Source organism: Brachypodium distachyon, chromosome 1, assembly GCF_000005505.3.
Source record: "Brachypodium distachyon strain Bd21 chromosome 1, Brachypodium_distachyon_v3.0, whole genome shotgun sequence".
Classification (NCBI taxonomy): domain Eukaryota; kingdom Viridiplantae; phylum Streptophyta; class Magnoliopsida; order Poales; family Poaceae; genus Brachypodium; species Brachypodium distachyon.
The window spans coordinates 57319039-57334362 of NC_016131.3; the positions used below are offsets into that span (position 1 = coordinate 57319039).

Here is a 15324-nt window from a genome sequence, read left to right on the forward strand (position 1 = left end):
TTATACACACAACTCTACAAATTAATACGGAGCATGCATCAACAATGCGGGCTAGTATAGTTCGAACAAGTAAATTTGAAGGTGCAGGCAGAAAAAGGAAGAACAAAAGATAACCTGTGACGATGCAAATACACGGGAACCTGAGGGCTAACATCGTAAAAGCGGCGGAAAGGGCGAGCCTTTTCGGTTTCCCGCTATCTTTTCCTTGCCCGTGCCGCGCCACACCCGCCAAAACGGGGGCAACAGAACAGCGCAGCCAGCCTCGGGTCCTGCTAGGTGGGTCCCTCTTCTCCGTTTGCCTTTTCCTCGCGGACCCCAAATCCGCACCTCAAATGCGGCTCACCCGCGCGCCGCCAAAAAAGGTTTTCTTTTCCCTCCCCAGCGGGGCCCACGCCTCAGTGGGACACAAGTAACCTCGAGGATTCCTCCCTCCCTCTGGTAATAGTTGGGTGAGGTCAGCCAACTAGTCTGACACGCGGTCCCCACCTGCAGTCATCAGTCTCCCGCTGGCCGCTGTCATCACTCCTACGGTCAAACCTGGTGCGGGTAAAAACCGTAAAGTATACTCACGTCCTCCAGCAGCAAAGCAGTTAAAAAGGGTCACCTAGATTGACCATTATTTAAGGCTGGTTTAACTGATACACTCACTCACCCGTACCCGTATCCACCAACCTGGTTGCTCATCAGTTATACTACCGGTACTACAATACCAGCACTACGACCATGTGATTAAAAAAAAAGTACCTCCGACTCATATTAGTTGCCTCAAATTTATCTAAATATGAATGTATTTATGTTTTAAAAACGTCTAGATTCTTTCAACAAGTAATTCCGATCGGGAGCACTACAACCATGTACACTATACTGAACTACTGTTCATTCTTTGGACCAGGAGACACATACTCACCGGGACAGTAAAAAAAGAAATCACTGCTCCACCATTTTCAGTTACGCATTCTGCTCATCTGCTAGTACTGTTTTGTCTTAATTAGTTTCCTGCCTTCGTTTTTTGCTTAATGAAAAAAGAGAGAACTTTCAAAAGTTCATATGCTCAATTTTTTTAATTACCCACTTTGCTTCCCTTTTTCTTTCTCTCTCTGTCAATCAGGGGCTCATGCATCTTTCTGTGCTTAAGTAAAGCTGCGGCGTGTGTACATTGACCCCAATTAAGCACCACTGATGACCTGCTAACTACTTTGTTCAGTCCTGCTCAGTTTTGGGAATCCTTTTGTAAAAAATAAATATTCTACTACTTTTGAGGTCACATGAACTTGGACCTGGGCAAAGTTTAGCCTGTCAAATGTACCGCCCTCTCTTTTGGCAATGGAATAACTGCTTCTCTCTCTACTCCAGATCTCTTAGCCTTGCAGTTGCAAGCAGCAGCTACAGCAGAGATGATGAGGTGGTGGTTAGGCTAGGCATTGATGCAGAGTCAAAGGCTCCAGCAGCATCCAATGGTGATGCCCAAAAAGCCCCACTCTTTCTACACATGTGCCAACTGAAGCATGCAACATGATTGTTCACTGCTGGCAGTGCATCCAAGAGCTGGCCCAAACTTTGTTGAGTTGATGCTTTGGAGGAAAATGCCTGCCACTTTGCAAACTTTCTAGCTGAATTCAACAGTAACAACCTAGCTTCCTTTTAAACAGCTTTGTTGTTAGTACATGTTACAGCTTGATCAGGAATTAATCTGAATTAACTAGTGTTTGTTACTTTTTACCTGCAGATTCAGTAACAATGTAGGTGAAGACAAAGCTTGTGCCCAGGCACAAAACCAGCCAATTAGAAGGTCTGATCCCAAACAAGTCAATTAAGTCACTACCAAAACTTGTCAAAGCCGCTGTAGATCAGTATTCAGTACAAGCAGCTAATGCCAAGCAGTTGAAGGTTTGAATGGATCAAGCGGGGACACCACCTAACATGTACAATTCCCTTCAATTCTGTCTTGATTCCGTTGTATTTGGGCGCGAATGCAGTTTGATTCATGTATAGGCAAAAATTCAAGTGTTCCAGAAGGGCGTCAATAAGACAGTCAATTCAGTCAGGACCAGTACTGAAGCTGCAATTCTTATCTGTCTTTGCTTGAAAGTTGCAGCTAAGCTAGGCCCAACCGCCTAAGCTTAAAGAACAATACTCACCAACCGAATAATATCTAGTACTGTTAGTGGGTAAGGGCAATCAAGTGCACATTATCAAAAGTCATCCCTTTTTTGTAGGTGAATCAAAATTGAAAAAGGCATTCTCATGTCCAATCCTCTTGTCTCCTGACAAATTGGATGAGAGGGGAAAACAACTGCACAAGTGCTAGCTAGCCTGTGATCTTGGTTTAGATGATCAAAACAAATTAGTAAGGGCATGTTCTGTTTTAGGCCTAATTAATGGGCCCACTCAGCTGAACAAAAGAACTGTCATTAGGGCATATATAGTGGAGTGATTACTTTCCAAGGGTGCATGATGAACCTAGTCTTTACAGCAAAGAGGGAGCATGCGAGATCTCCAAGCATTGTGCATCAACACTAGGACAATTTGCATGCACTTCCTAGCTACAAAGTACCTGAAACTTACAGCATCTCCAGCTTTTTTTTTTGTCTTCCTGAGATTGTTTTGTATGCATATTTTAACGGGAAGAGTTGACTGCAAAATTAAAGCACAAGGAAAAAAAAGCAAAAAAGGGCACGGCATGGTCAACAAGAAATGGTCACTCGCAAAAAACAAACAAGAAATGGTCAAACACTATCTGCAATTAAGCAAGCAAAGTACCAAACCATGGTACTAATTCAGGAGAATAATGCTCATTGAAGAACATCATGTCCGGCCTAGTAAAATAAGAGATCCATTTCCTCTAGCTGGCTCCATGTGCATTCCCCTACTTTCTTTTTGTCGTGTGTAAATTGTACGTAGGTCCTTTTTCCTAGTGCATCCAGTACACACTTTGTGCGTACGTGCGTTCTCCTTAAAAAAAAGTGAGTACTCGTATGCTGAACCCTTTTTTTTTAAGGGAATATGCTCAACCCTTCGAACACAAGATAACATGCACAGACCCCCTGGGATAAGATAAAACAAGTAATGATTGAAATCCCCTTTTTTCCCACCAGAAAACACTAGCTTATCCAAGTTTGATGGATACTCTCCTTTTAGTAGACTACACGAACTGAATATAATCTTTCCATACTCATTAGTAGACTACACCAAGGTTGCAATATATTTTTAATCATACTGATTAATCAATAAAAAAATGGTGCACTTGATGATCCAACTAGTCTTTACAGCGAAGACTAACAGATTAACAGCTTGCATGCACTTCAGACACCAGAAAATTAAAATAAAGGCCCGGCAGTCTGCAATGACAGTGTCACCGGGTTCCAACAATGCCCGTTCATAGTTGTGGCCATCCAAACTTTGTACTTAATAAAAATTTAGTAATCGCCGTTGTGCCAACAAAGCCTCCGTAGCATAGTGGTAGTGCGTTCCCTTCGTAAGGGAAAGGTCGTGAGTTCGATCCTCACCGGGGGCTTCATTTTTTTTTACTTTTGCACTTTTTTTTTACCAGTGTTTAGCGCCTTTTCATTCTCTATTTTTGCAACTTCTAAAACAAATCTTTGGTGTCGCAAATTCTATTCGGATGCTGCTGGCCCAGTTAGGGATAATATCCATGTCAAAAACTCAAAATTGACCTGTGAGGAGACACCCGAATTTTTTTTCAACCAAGGAAACAGTTAAATGAAATGATGAAAGTCTGAGTATTTTTTTTTCTCGAGAAAACGCAAAACTTGCATCTCGATGCATTGATAGAAAGAATGTATTTGCAAGCCCAAGAACAGGCCGACACAACCGAGCACTTAAAACAAAAACACGACCAACGACCGCTAGACTAACATTACAACCAACGCCACCAAACAACCTCAGGCCTAAATGCCAAATACACAAAAGTACAGGATAACGAAGAAGGCGCCGCGGCCCGCTGGCCTCGCAGAACTCGAAGACAAGCCCGCGAGCCGTCTCGTCAACTGCAGAAGCCTCGGGCCGCCGATCACCGCGCTCGTTACGAACAATGCGTCACCATATCCCACCGCTCCACTGTTGGTCACAACAAACGCCCAACTTCGTCGGTCGATACCCGTCGAGTGCACCCATGCGACCAAGATGCAGCAGCACGGGATCCTTCGCTAACCACTATCCTTGTCATCCAAGGTGGCGCACTTGCACGATGCCGGTGTGTCCAAAATCTGCTCGCTAAAGCTAAGGCGTGTGCCACCGGAACACACTCCAGCCAAGGGTTATCCTCCAAGAACAACGCCTCCAACAAGAGAGCGACGTCACCAACGTCGCCGTCATCCGATCAGGCAAGCCAAATCTGGGTTTTCACCCGAAGGATTGGACCACAGGGCATGGAGGTTAGCTAGGGCTCCTCGACGACGCCACCAAGGAGGGAACGACGCCCGAGAGCGTCATCGTCGTCGTCGGCACCGACAGAGGTCAGGCAAGGCTTTCACCCGGAGCACCACGAGCAAACTAGATGCAACCAAGGCAATGCAAAGGAACAACGGCAAAGTCTAAGCAACGCCTACAACCGCACTAGTGCAAGAACCTGGATGGCCCACCGTCCCGCCTTCAGAGGCCACCACACGCCGTGCAATTTGGCGCATGCACCGTCCACAATACCAACCCTGAAAGGCGTTGGCACATGGCCCAAACGGCCTGTGCACAGACTAACCCAGGCCCGCAACGAATCTGAAGTTAGCAGGCAGTGCACACAGCACACCCCGAGCTAGAGCCCGACGAAGCGCCCGCTGCAAGCGTGCAACTTGGCACACGCACCGTCCACAATACCAACCCCGAGAGGCGTTGGCACATGGCCCAAACGGCCTGTGCACAGACTAACCCAGGCCCGCAACGAATCTGAAGTTAGCAGGCAGTGCACACAACACACCCCGAGCTAGAGCCCGGCGAAGCGCCCGCTGCAAGCCCCGAGGTATTGCCGGATGGGCGCAAAGGCGCACGTCACACAACCTGCGACGCGACACCAGCGACCACATCAGGCCACACACCAATGCCTGCCTCCCTCTGGGCACCGGCCAACACGCACCAAGCACGGCTCATGAGCCATCTCCCGAACCACCCGCAACCTCCAACCACACCCTCACAGGCACGGACTGCCGGCAGTGAGTAACATCGCAGCAGCGCCCTGCCACACGCCGAGCGCACTATCCAACGCCTTTCGGCCACAACACGACCTGCCGCTGCCTGCACAAGCAACCACCACCAGAGCAGCGCGAGGCGCAGCAAGCCAACCACACGACGCTGCCGCACGCGAGCCACCGCACGCTTGCGTCGCCGCGGATTAGGCCACCATCACCGGAATCGTGCTGCCGCGGATCTGCGAGCCACCGCGTGCTTGCGCCGCCGTGTGCGAGACCACGCACCTGCGCAGCAATGGGTCGATCCACCGTCGCTGGAATCGCGCTGCCTGGGTGGTGCCTCTGCAGCCGGAATCGCGCCACCGCGCGAGCTCGAGGGAGAGCGAGGGAAGAGGATGGGCAGAGAGGAGGAGATGGCAGGGCGGCTGGAAGGCCCTGCCGCCGCCGCGGGCCGGCCAGCGGCCGCCGGCGGCAGCGGCAGGGGGAGAAAGAGCGGTGGAGAGAGGGAGGTTGGGGTCGCCCCGTGAGTCGCAGGAGCGGCTCGCGGGGCGCTAGGGTTTTTGTTCTTCCCGCCTGTATATCGAAAGTCTGAGTATTATCCATTCCAGATTTCATAAGCACTCCATTTCTAATCAGGCAAGTAAAATACAAGGGTTGGTCACGTGATCATGGACCCATGACACACAATTATAGAAAATGTCCAAACTGAAAATTGACTAACAAATCCTTGTCACTCCCTGTCTGCTACTCCCAGCTTCCCTGTATTTAAACCAGCCATCAGCTAAGAGAGATTTGAAAGTAAACTAAAAGAAAGAAAGAGAGTGAGTGAGTGTTGTCACAAACATGTCTGACTCTGTCATGGCGTCTCTGGCTCTGAAACCATCTTCGTCTCCATTGCTGGAACGATCGAAGCTCCAAGCGCGCGACCATCGGTGAGGCCGCCGTTGTTCATAGTGGCCAAGAAGGCGAAGAAGGTCCAGACTTCCCAACCCTACGGTCGGTGCATGCTATAAAATTCAGAGTTGGAAACTGTAAAAATTAGGCTTGGAAGAACTTGACTTGAACGTCAATTTACCTTGTCATAAATTTTGGTACTCCCTCCGTCCAACAAAGTATGTCTCAACTTTGACAAAATTTGAATGCATCTACACACTAAGGCATGTATAGGTACATCCAAATTTTGACAAACTTAAGACATCTTTTGTTGAACGGAGAGACTATGTCAACTTGTAGGGCCTTCTGGAGAGGTGGTGTTCAAGGAAGGCGTTGATGCATCTGGGAGGGTAGCCAAGGTCAGTGATAAGCTCAAACATGCACACTGGACAAAAGTATTGTTGCTGTTCATTGCTTAACGACATTCCAATTTAATCAGGGGAAGGGTGTTTACCAGTTCTCCAACAAGTATGGAGCAAATGTTGATGGGTACAGGTAAGAAAACTCGCAAATCCAACAAAGAACAATTACCTACAGTTTTTCTCATAAGGACAAAGAAGATGTTGGTAAAAGAAAATGGATAAAGAAGAAAGCCTGCCAATAATATTGTCTGTAAGAATAAATAGCTACCGCCTGCAGAACTCACAGATCATGCATGGGTTTCAACTATTGTTACATTTTATCAGTTCTTACTGTATTGCAGCCCAATATATACCCCAGAAGAATGGTCTCCAAGTGGTGATGTTTATGTTGGAGGTAAGTGTAAGCTTGCACCTCGAAACAAAAATATTTACATTGAACGATGTTACTTTGATTGTGCCAGACACTTTTTATTATTTTAATTTTTATCATAAACAATTATATTTAACTTCCTTTCTTGATTTATGCAGGAAAGACAGGGCTATTTCTCTGGGCAGTTACTCTGACTGGAATTCTGCTGGGTGGTGCTCTTCTTGTCTACAGTACTAGTGCCTTGGCTTCTTGAAGCCTAGATATGTGCTTTAGCAAAGCAAGTTATGTACCAAAAAATGTGTATATGATATAGGTTAGAACTTAACAACATATGTAAGGACGTAAATATCGGTACTGGCAGTAAATAAAACCGATAAATAAGTCATGTTCTAAGTATCATGGTGCAGCCATTATTTAGTTACCAATGGCATGCTCTGATAAATGTTGTGATGTCAACAAACATGGCACTTGATTGATTGCCATAAGAGTTAAACAATTTATTCTGCAAGTAAAGATGAAAAAGGAAAGAAGATCTGACAAAATATCCCCATAAATTGCATATAAGTGCCATGCATTACAAAACAATCAACAGACCAAATATCATAAAGGCATCGTGTATGTCACCAAAAACAAACGGCCTCCACCCCACAGTAGAAATAAAAATAAAAATTAGCGACTTAATAAAATATTTATAACCTTTTTAACTAAATAATTGTGGCGTTTATAATCCTAACAAAAATAGCATCTATTATTTTAATTTACAAATGCTGTCCAGGATGGCAGCTGTAATAAGTGTTGGCTGTCCATGTAACCTGCAGGACTACTCATGCAAGACTGAAAAAATTAAACTTCGTTGTGATAAAACAGTCTTCCCACCTGTCAGCATGGCCTCCTGAATGGAAGGTTATAGCCCAGCAGAGTTTTATTACTAAGAAGATGTTGCGAAATCATAGGTGATGTGTAACATTGGCAAGTGTTTTAGATGAAATATTGACGTGGATACTTTGGGTAATATGGATACTTATGTGATGAGATGTATCTTGTTTGGACTTAGTGCTTCGCTAGTGGTGTATTGATCCATTAATTTTTTATGTGAAAACATGGCGTGAGTTGTGTGAAACTTACCCTGAGTCAAGTCGTGGACTTGTGCTCGTACTGGTTATTTGTGTGTTCGCTTTCAGGTGTTGCCGGAGCTAGATGAACGTGGTCGATGACGGGATCGAGGGACGAAACTTGGAAGAAGCTGAGGTCGAGGATCAAGGTCATGCGGGACGTTCGTGCGAAGGAACAATGGAAGTTCGTGCGAAGGAACAATGTAAGTGAAAGCTACGGTGATCCGGAAGGACACCGGTTTGTCGTATGTTGTTTATACCAAATATGTACGGTATTGGAGATATTTGATACGTGATGGTCGAGTTTTGAAGACATCACAAGAAGAGTTGATGGCATGGGATGGCATCGACGTGAAAATATGTAGGTCCAGCCATGGCTGGATGAGAGCTGTTTAAAGATTAAACAGTAGCGTCCTGAAGATGGCGTTCAATGGAAAAACGGTCCACATGAAAGTTGTGCGCGTCGTCGAGACGAACAACCTTGCTTTTGGAGTCATCTCAATCCGAGGTCGTATGCGGGCCTCACGGGCAAAATACCAACCGGGACAGAGGAGTTCGTGTTGGATTCGGACTCGGTTTAGGGTCACGAATTTTCCCTTATAAATAGAGGGCGTCATAGCTAGGGTTTTAGCAAAGACGTGAGGGAACTCAGAGCTTTGGATTTAGATCAATTCTTGGAGATTTCTTGGATGCATGGTTGCATCTTTTGTAATCGATCGACATGGTTGCAATAAAGAAATTCGTTAGCGGTGTCATTTCTATTCTTCTCGGATCTTCATGGATTCTTCGTGCTAGATATTTCTAACACTTTGCTGCAGGTTTATCATGAGTTCATAATACTTTTTTGCAGGTTTACCACAAGATCAAGGAAGATCGCGATTACTTCATCTTTCTTGTTATTCTTCGAAATCTATTGCATGCTCTTTTAGATATTAGGAAAAATATTTGGATTAATGGTTGAACTAAAGATAGGTTATCCGAAACTTGGACAAAAGGACAAACTAAATTTCTCTCTCAGGGAACATGGGAGTAGAATTCTCAGGATTATCCAATCACCACCTAGATGTTTCCTTCAAATTCTATCATCTTCAAGAGTTCAAGGTCATGTGAAGGACAGCGAAAGATCACACAGTTGTGGTCCATGAACCTATTGGCACCACACAGCAACTGACACTTGTCAAGCAAAGCTCAATCACTTGCTTCTAAATTCAACCTGCATCCTTGTATTTAAAGCAAGTATTGCACATGATTTAGCAAAGAAAATAAAGACTGACAGCAAAAGGAAGAGCGAGAGCGAGCTTACTGTCATACGCATGGCGGCCTCAGTCATGGCTTCTACGGCTTTGAAACCATCTCCATCTCCATTTATCGGGCAGCCGCGGCTCCGAGCCATCCAGCCTTCAGCAAGATCACCATCTTTCAGAGTAATGTCCAAAAAGGCAAAGAAGGTCCAGACTTCTCAGCCTTTCGGTCAGTACACGATATAAATATACCTTTTGTCATACTTTTTTTTTTGCGAAGATACCTTTTGTCATACTGAACCCCTTTAAGAAAAAAGAAACTATTACTGCTCTATTTGATGGCAGCATCTCACTATCTGTGCTTGAGTTTATCTTATAGCAAGTTACGAAATTGTGCCCTGTTAACATCTAGGGCCTGGGGGAGGATTGGAATTGAAAGACGGTGTTGATGCATCGGGAAGGCCAGCCAAGGTTAGTTTTGAGGCTGAAAAAAGTAAATTGTTTTTTTTCAGAAAAGTACATTGTTTTATCACTTAATGTTGACCCATTTTAATCAGGGGAAAGGTGTCTACCAATTTGCCAGCAAGTACGGAGCAAATGTTGATGGGTACAGGTAAAACAATCGCCGTAATTCAGCAACCAACATCACCTATTTTCTTTCTTAAGGGCAAAGTAAAAACCAAATACAAACCTGTATTCAAGGAAAAACTAAATACAAACGTGCTACTAGTGTTAGTAATAGAAGGCATACCCCTACAGTTCTACCAGTAAGAAAAAAGTGAAAAGAATAGCATCCATAACTCATCTACTGCCTTAAATATATGATATTTGTGATATCTTTATTGCAGCCCAATATATAACCCAGAAGAATGGTCTCCAAGTGGTGACTTCTATGCTGGAGGTAAGCAGTCTGCACAGACAACCATCCCAAAAATACAATCTTTACTATAGATTTTTTTTTTGCCAGAGCACATATAACCTCCATCCCTTGATGTATGCAGGAAAGACGGGGTTGTTGCTCTGGGCAGTCACTTTGGCTGGAATTCTGCTGGGTGGTGCACTTCTTATCTACAATACTAGTTCTTTGGCTTCTTAAATCCTAGGAGCAACAAACCTAAGCATGTAGCATACAAGGATTACACAATCTAAAATAGATATTCGCTCACCTATGTTCCTAGACTAATTACCATATGTGAATAAAAATCCATAAGTAATTAATGTTCTTATTTGTTGTGCAATGTGATTGTGATAACGTAACAGAAACTCAAAAAGAGCAGAATACTATGGGTCCAGATAACAAGGCAGTGAACAGGGAGCCAAATATGCAGGAATTCCTATGAGATCGAGCACGGAGCACGGTTGATGAAAGAATTGTATTATTCATTTTCTCTTAGCATTCGATTCCAGAGTGTTACAAAGAATCAATCAAATTGATGTCACAGGGGATTCTGTGCACATAATTAAAAGCAACAACAACAAATATTTTCCTCCTATTGCACCAAAAAAAAAGACATGCTGTGGGGACATCCACATATGGTGTTACAATACCACAGTACATGCATCTAAGCATGTTGTTAATCAGAAACTCACCCTATTCGGTTGCTTGAAACACCTAGTTCGACCACCCCTTCCGTATCATGGCACCTCAATTTTGACATCAACAACTTCATCATTTGCATCACGAGCTGCACGAGTGGACTCCTCAGCTTCTCTGATGTGCGTCACAGTAATAGATGCATCAGAGGGCGTCAGTTCAGGCCCTGAAAGAACCTCATCACAATCTGCATGCAGATGACCTTGGTGCAACTGCAAAGCACTCTCTAGGTGCCACAGGACTTCGCCCATCGAAGGCCGGTTCACTCCCTCATCTGCAAGGCATTTTTCTGCTATCTTGCTGAATGTCTTCATGGACTCTAATGTGTAATTTCCATCTAAACGAGGATCGATTATGGTCTCAAGTAACTGCTGCCTTTGGCAGTTGAGAGCCCACTCAGCAAGATTTATCTGATCTCTTGGCAATGTCGGATTAATGACCGGTCGAGCACATAGCACTTCAAGCAGCACAACACCAAAAGAGTACACATCTGAACTTGGAGTTAACTGCTGCCTCCTATAGTACTCCGGGTCAAGGTAACCAAAACTCCCTTTCACAGCAGTACTAACATGAGTATGATCTAAAGCTGGACCATCTTTTGAGATGCCAAAATCTGCCATCTTTGCGACCAGGTTGCCATTTAACAAAATGTTGGTAGTCTTGACATCCCTGTGAATTATACCCCTGTCGAGTCCAGTGTGAAGATAGTGAAGCCCTCGTGCTGCGCCGATACATATCTCAAGCCTTTGATTCCATGTAAGAGCAGGAAGGTCACTTCCATAGAGATGGCTCCTCAAGGTGCCGTTTGCCATGTGCTCGTAAACTAAGATCATCTCGTTTCGCTCGTCACAATAGCCAATTAAGGGTACGAGGTGCCGGTGTCGCAGTCTCGAGAGCATCTCGATCTCAGTTTCAAATTCCTTCACACCCTGACCCTGTTGAGACTCCGTGTGCCCCCTCTTAATTGCCACCAGAGTGCCACTCTCCATTTTACCCTTGTAGACCTTCCCAAAACCTCCAACTCCAATAACCAAGGACTCATCGAAGTTCTGGGTGGCTGTTCTGATTTCTGCAATGGTGAACCGCCTGCCCAGCTGGCTGCTCCCTAATGTTCCAGCTGTGCGAAGAGATGGGGAACGAGTGTTCGCAGAACCGTGGAGCGCAAGTGGCTGACAACCCGGTGGGTTCTTGGTTTTGTTAGCTGAACTTCTCTTCTTCCGTTGCAGACAGAAACAGATATAAACAGCACCAACAATTGCGATAAAAACTATCAGACCAGTAGCAGCACCAATTAGCACCCACTTGGGGCTCCTCTTTGGTTTCCTTGTGCCACCACTGATACCTCCAATCCTCACAGTTGGATGAGCAAGATTTCCTTCCCGGCTGACCTTAAATATCTCCATGCCATTCAGAAGAGCATCAGTAGCCGCAGCACCAGCTGAAGACTCGGAACCCAGCTGAACCCAAAGAGTGTCCATCTGTGGCGAGGCAACATCAAGGAAGTCCTCATGAAAGGCCTTGTTCTTTCCCCCAGCTCTTGCAAACACATCATAGCTCTCCGCAGCGGTCTTGTTGTTTATGTAAATCTTGAACTTCCGTTGCTCAGCCTTGTCATACTCCAGCTCGCAGAAATGCAGCCGGACCAAGTAGTCGAAGCCAGGGTCAATAATAAAGCTCCAAGACACATTGAATTTCTTCTCCACGACAGAACTCTCCGTCGTCACCTTTGCGGTTTCATACAGCCTCAAAGGTGCCAATGTGGAATCATCAGCCGACGCATAACTTATGTTGGAAGAATTGGTGATGGTATGTGCTGCATTCAGAGAGAAAATGAAATGCTCATCTGAATCCCACTTCCTCCACAAGCCCGGATCCTCTTTCCTCGCTATATCGCTGCATCCTACACATAACCTATACATCGTCTCAATCCCACCGTCAGCGAGGCTGAAAGGGCCCTTCAACCCATAACCACCAACCTTGTTTACGGAATCAAAAATTGAGCTGCCAGACACCGGCACAACCTCCATGGCATTAACGAAGGCGAAGGACCCTTCATCAGGCCTGAACTCAATCCCCAATTTACCAGAAGTAAAATTGAGAAGGTACTCCTTCACAATGACCTTGCTAGTTGAGTTTATCTGAGAATCCCTCCAAGAAATCTCTCCAGTGACACTGAACCTGGAGAGCAGCTTCAGGCCATTCGCCGCGACATCGAAGATTGGCTCCTCGGCGCTGAGATTGGCGAACAGCTGGCTGAAATGGAGACGGAGGAAGTAGCTCCCGGCGGCGACGCCGAGATTGTAGCTCGAGGATGAGTTGAAGACACGGGCAGTCTTGTACAGATCCCCATACGGCTCCTCTTCTCCATCCACTCCTGGAGCCGCCGCCGCCAAGGCGATGGTTCCCGGGAAGCTGAGCGTGAAGTTCTTAGAAGGGGAAGAATCCCCAATCCATCGCCTGCCATCGACGACGGCCGAGCTGGAATCCGAGCCGCAGTTAATCAGGATAGGCCCAGGCTGCGCTCGCGCATTCTCCGCGGCCAAGAACACCACCAGGATCAGCAGCAAATTCGTGGAAGATTTCATCTCTCCCCTGGATTATACTCGCCTACTCGGTGGCCTCCGCCGCCGCCGCAATTTCAGGCGGATAAACCTTATTCAGAAAACCAGCTTTTTTCGGCCGATTAATCGCAACCTGCAAGCGCCAAGCAAACCGCATTGATTAGCAATCACCGTCTTGGCGGAACAACCAATGATTAAGCGTAGGAGAGCAGGGCCAAGAACACGGACGAACCGGGGAGGAAGAAATGCCGCTTCTTTTTTCAAAATCGAAGAGAGAAAAAGAAAAAAGAAAGAAAGAGACTTTTGATTCTTGGTTGGTTCCAATAATCACCTGAGGAGTTCTTGGTTCCTGCTCGATTAGAAGGCTCTCTCCTCCGTTCGTCCTCCTCCAGAGGACCAAGACTCAAGAGCACCGGCAGAAGAAGCAAGCAGAAGCCTCCAAATCCCCAAAGAGCAGGAGCATGGCACAAATGGCTAGCTTCAGAGAGAGGTCTACTAAGCTAAACAATTGCTGATGATAGTAGTAGTATAATGGTTCGGCAATCAGGTGCAGGCCTGCAACCGATTGATTGATTAATCTTTGGTGAGGATTGAGGAGGAGACAGGGACAATGAGAGATATCTGCTCTCAGGGGGTGATGGGATTGCGATTCTCGTGTGGATTTGGCTCGCACATGAGGTGTTTGGGTAGGGGGCTGTGCTTGTGACTGAGGCTGTCGCTGGGTTTGAAACTGAGCTGACCAAAAGTTGCTGTTAGCTGGATGTGGCTTCAGGCTAGCTGGGTTGCATCTATACCACTGGGATTCTGCGGTGCTTTTTCGCTAGATGCTCCGTTGGAACTCTTTGGTTGTAGTGCTGTACTTTGCTCAAAGCCACTTTTTCGTTGAAGCATCCGGCAAACTGCACAACACACTCACGCCATTGCTGGCGCACGGCCGCGGCACACAGTAATTTTTACTCATATGGATGTTAACCGTGTGGTCGGCTACGGATAACCTGGAGGTCTTCAATACTACCATGACAAACGGTGGGAGTTCTTATCCAATTATACAGTGCTTGCTGCTATCTATGAAAATTGTGCTGATCATATGACTCCGGGGTACAGTTCACAAGTATCCGGTTTCAACACTGCAACCGTACGTGAGGCTAATCCGTAACCCGTACGTGAGGCTAATTCGGTTACGGATGAGCTTAGCTAAATCTCAAAATCCTCCATCTGTGAACCTCCAACTAGCATTGTGTATCTTCTACTCCATGATGTAACCCTATTCAATTCGAGAAGTAATAAAAAGGTCTTGCTGTTTCAAAAAGGAAAAAGTTGATCCAAATTTCAGCCGCACAGGCCCTGTATCACATTGATCTGGCCTCTTCTCTCGTATGATCCAATTAATCAAAGGACGATGTTGATTTGTGCATTTGGATCAAGATAGCTCTCGTTTCTAGTGTCTGACCATTCATATTGAATTAATAATAAATATACGTGAATAGTTATTGGTCGAATGCGGTACCAAGAGAAAAAAAAAGACATTATGAAATAAATAAATAAAATATATACAAATTGTGCCGTGGACGGAGGAGTAGGATAGAATACAACCATCGATGCATTGGCCGGGACGAGACTGATATACACTGGGATTCGATGGATCGGCATGCAGTACAGTGTAAGGTTGTCTGATTAGGCCAAGGAGTAGAGTATTCTATGCACGCATCACATTCACATCAGATATTCGGACGGGCCCAAATTAATTACTCCAATAATAATACAGCCCAATTGGTTGGGGGCAGGCACATGGCCGTCTGGATCATGTTTGTATTTTTATTTTTATTCAAACGCCGGCACCGAACGGACGCTCGTCGGCTAGCTAGCTACCTTTGCTTCAGGGCTTCTCGAGCTTGAGCTCAAGGGAGATGCATCCAGTATCAAGCCTGAATCCAGTAGCGGGAACTACAGTACACTGCTCGAGATGCATGCATACACAGGTGATCCGGCCCTCGACATCTGTCAGTGCTAGCT

At 45.7% G+C, this 15324-nt stretch overlaps 3 protein-coding genes and 1 non-coding gene across 4 annotated transcripts; 3 read left to right on the forward strand and 1 right to left on the reverse strand.

The window, feature by feature from the left end:
• The first annotated feature begins 3442 nt into the window (after positions 1-3442).
• On the forward strand, positions 3443-3514 carry TRNAT-CGU. The gene has a single exon. It is a non-coding gene; the product is annotated as a tRNA-Thr (tRNA).
• Positions 3515-5981: 2467 nt separating this feature from the next.
• LOC100831067 (photosystem II 10 kDa polypeptide, chloroplastic-like) lies at positions 5982-7056 on the forward strand. The gene is given in 6 exon segments (XM_003557592.2): positions 5982-6051; positions 6054-6134; positions 6372-6430; positions 6511-6566; positions 6775-6827; positions 6962-7056. Coding segments are annotated over 6 exon segments (414 nt in total).
• Positions 7057-9156: 2100 nt separating this feature from the next.
• Positions 9157-10394, forward strand: LOC100831370 (photosystem II 10 kDa polypeptide, chloroplastic). The gene is made up of 5 exons (XM_003557593.2): positions 9157-9385; positions 9569-9627; positions 9714-9769; positions 10005-10057; positions 10158-10394. Exons 1-5 carry the CDS (start codon positions 9229-9231, stop codon positions 10250-10252), a joined length of 420 nt encoding a protein of 139 aa, XP_003557641.1. The 5' UTR covers positions 9157-9228; the 3' UTR covers positions 10253-10394.
• A 125-nt stretch (positions 10395-10519) lies between these two features.
• LOC100831980 (probable receptor-like protein kinase At1g30570) lies at positions 10520-14574 on the reverse strand. The gene is made up of 2 exons (XM_003557595.4): positions 13643-14574; positions 10520-13444 (listed from the first exon to the last, which is right to left on the reverse strand). The coding sequence occupies exon 2, from the start codon at positions 13333-13335 to the stop codon at positions 10792-10794; it is 2544 nt and encodes an 847-aa protein (XP_003557643.1). The 5' UTR covers positions 13336-13444; positions 13643-14574; the 3' UTR covers positions 10520-10791.
• Positions 14575-15324: the final 750 nt, after the last annotated feature.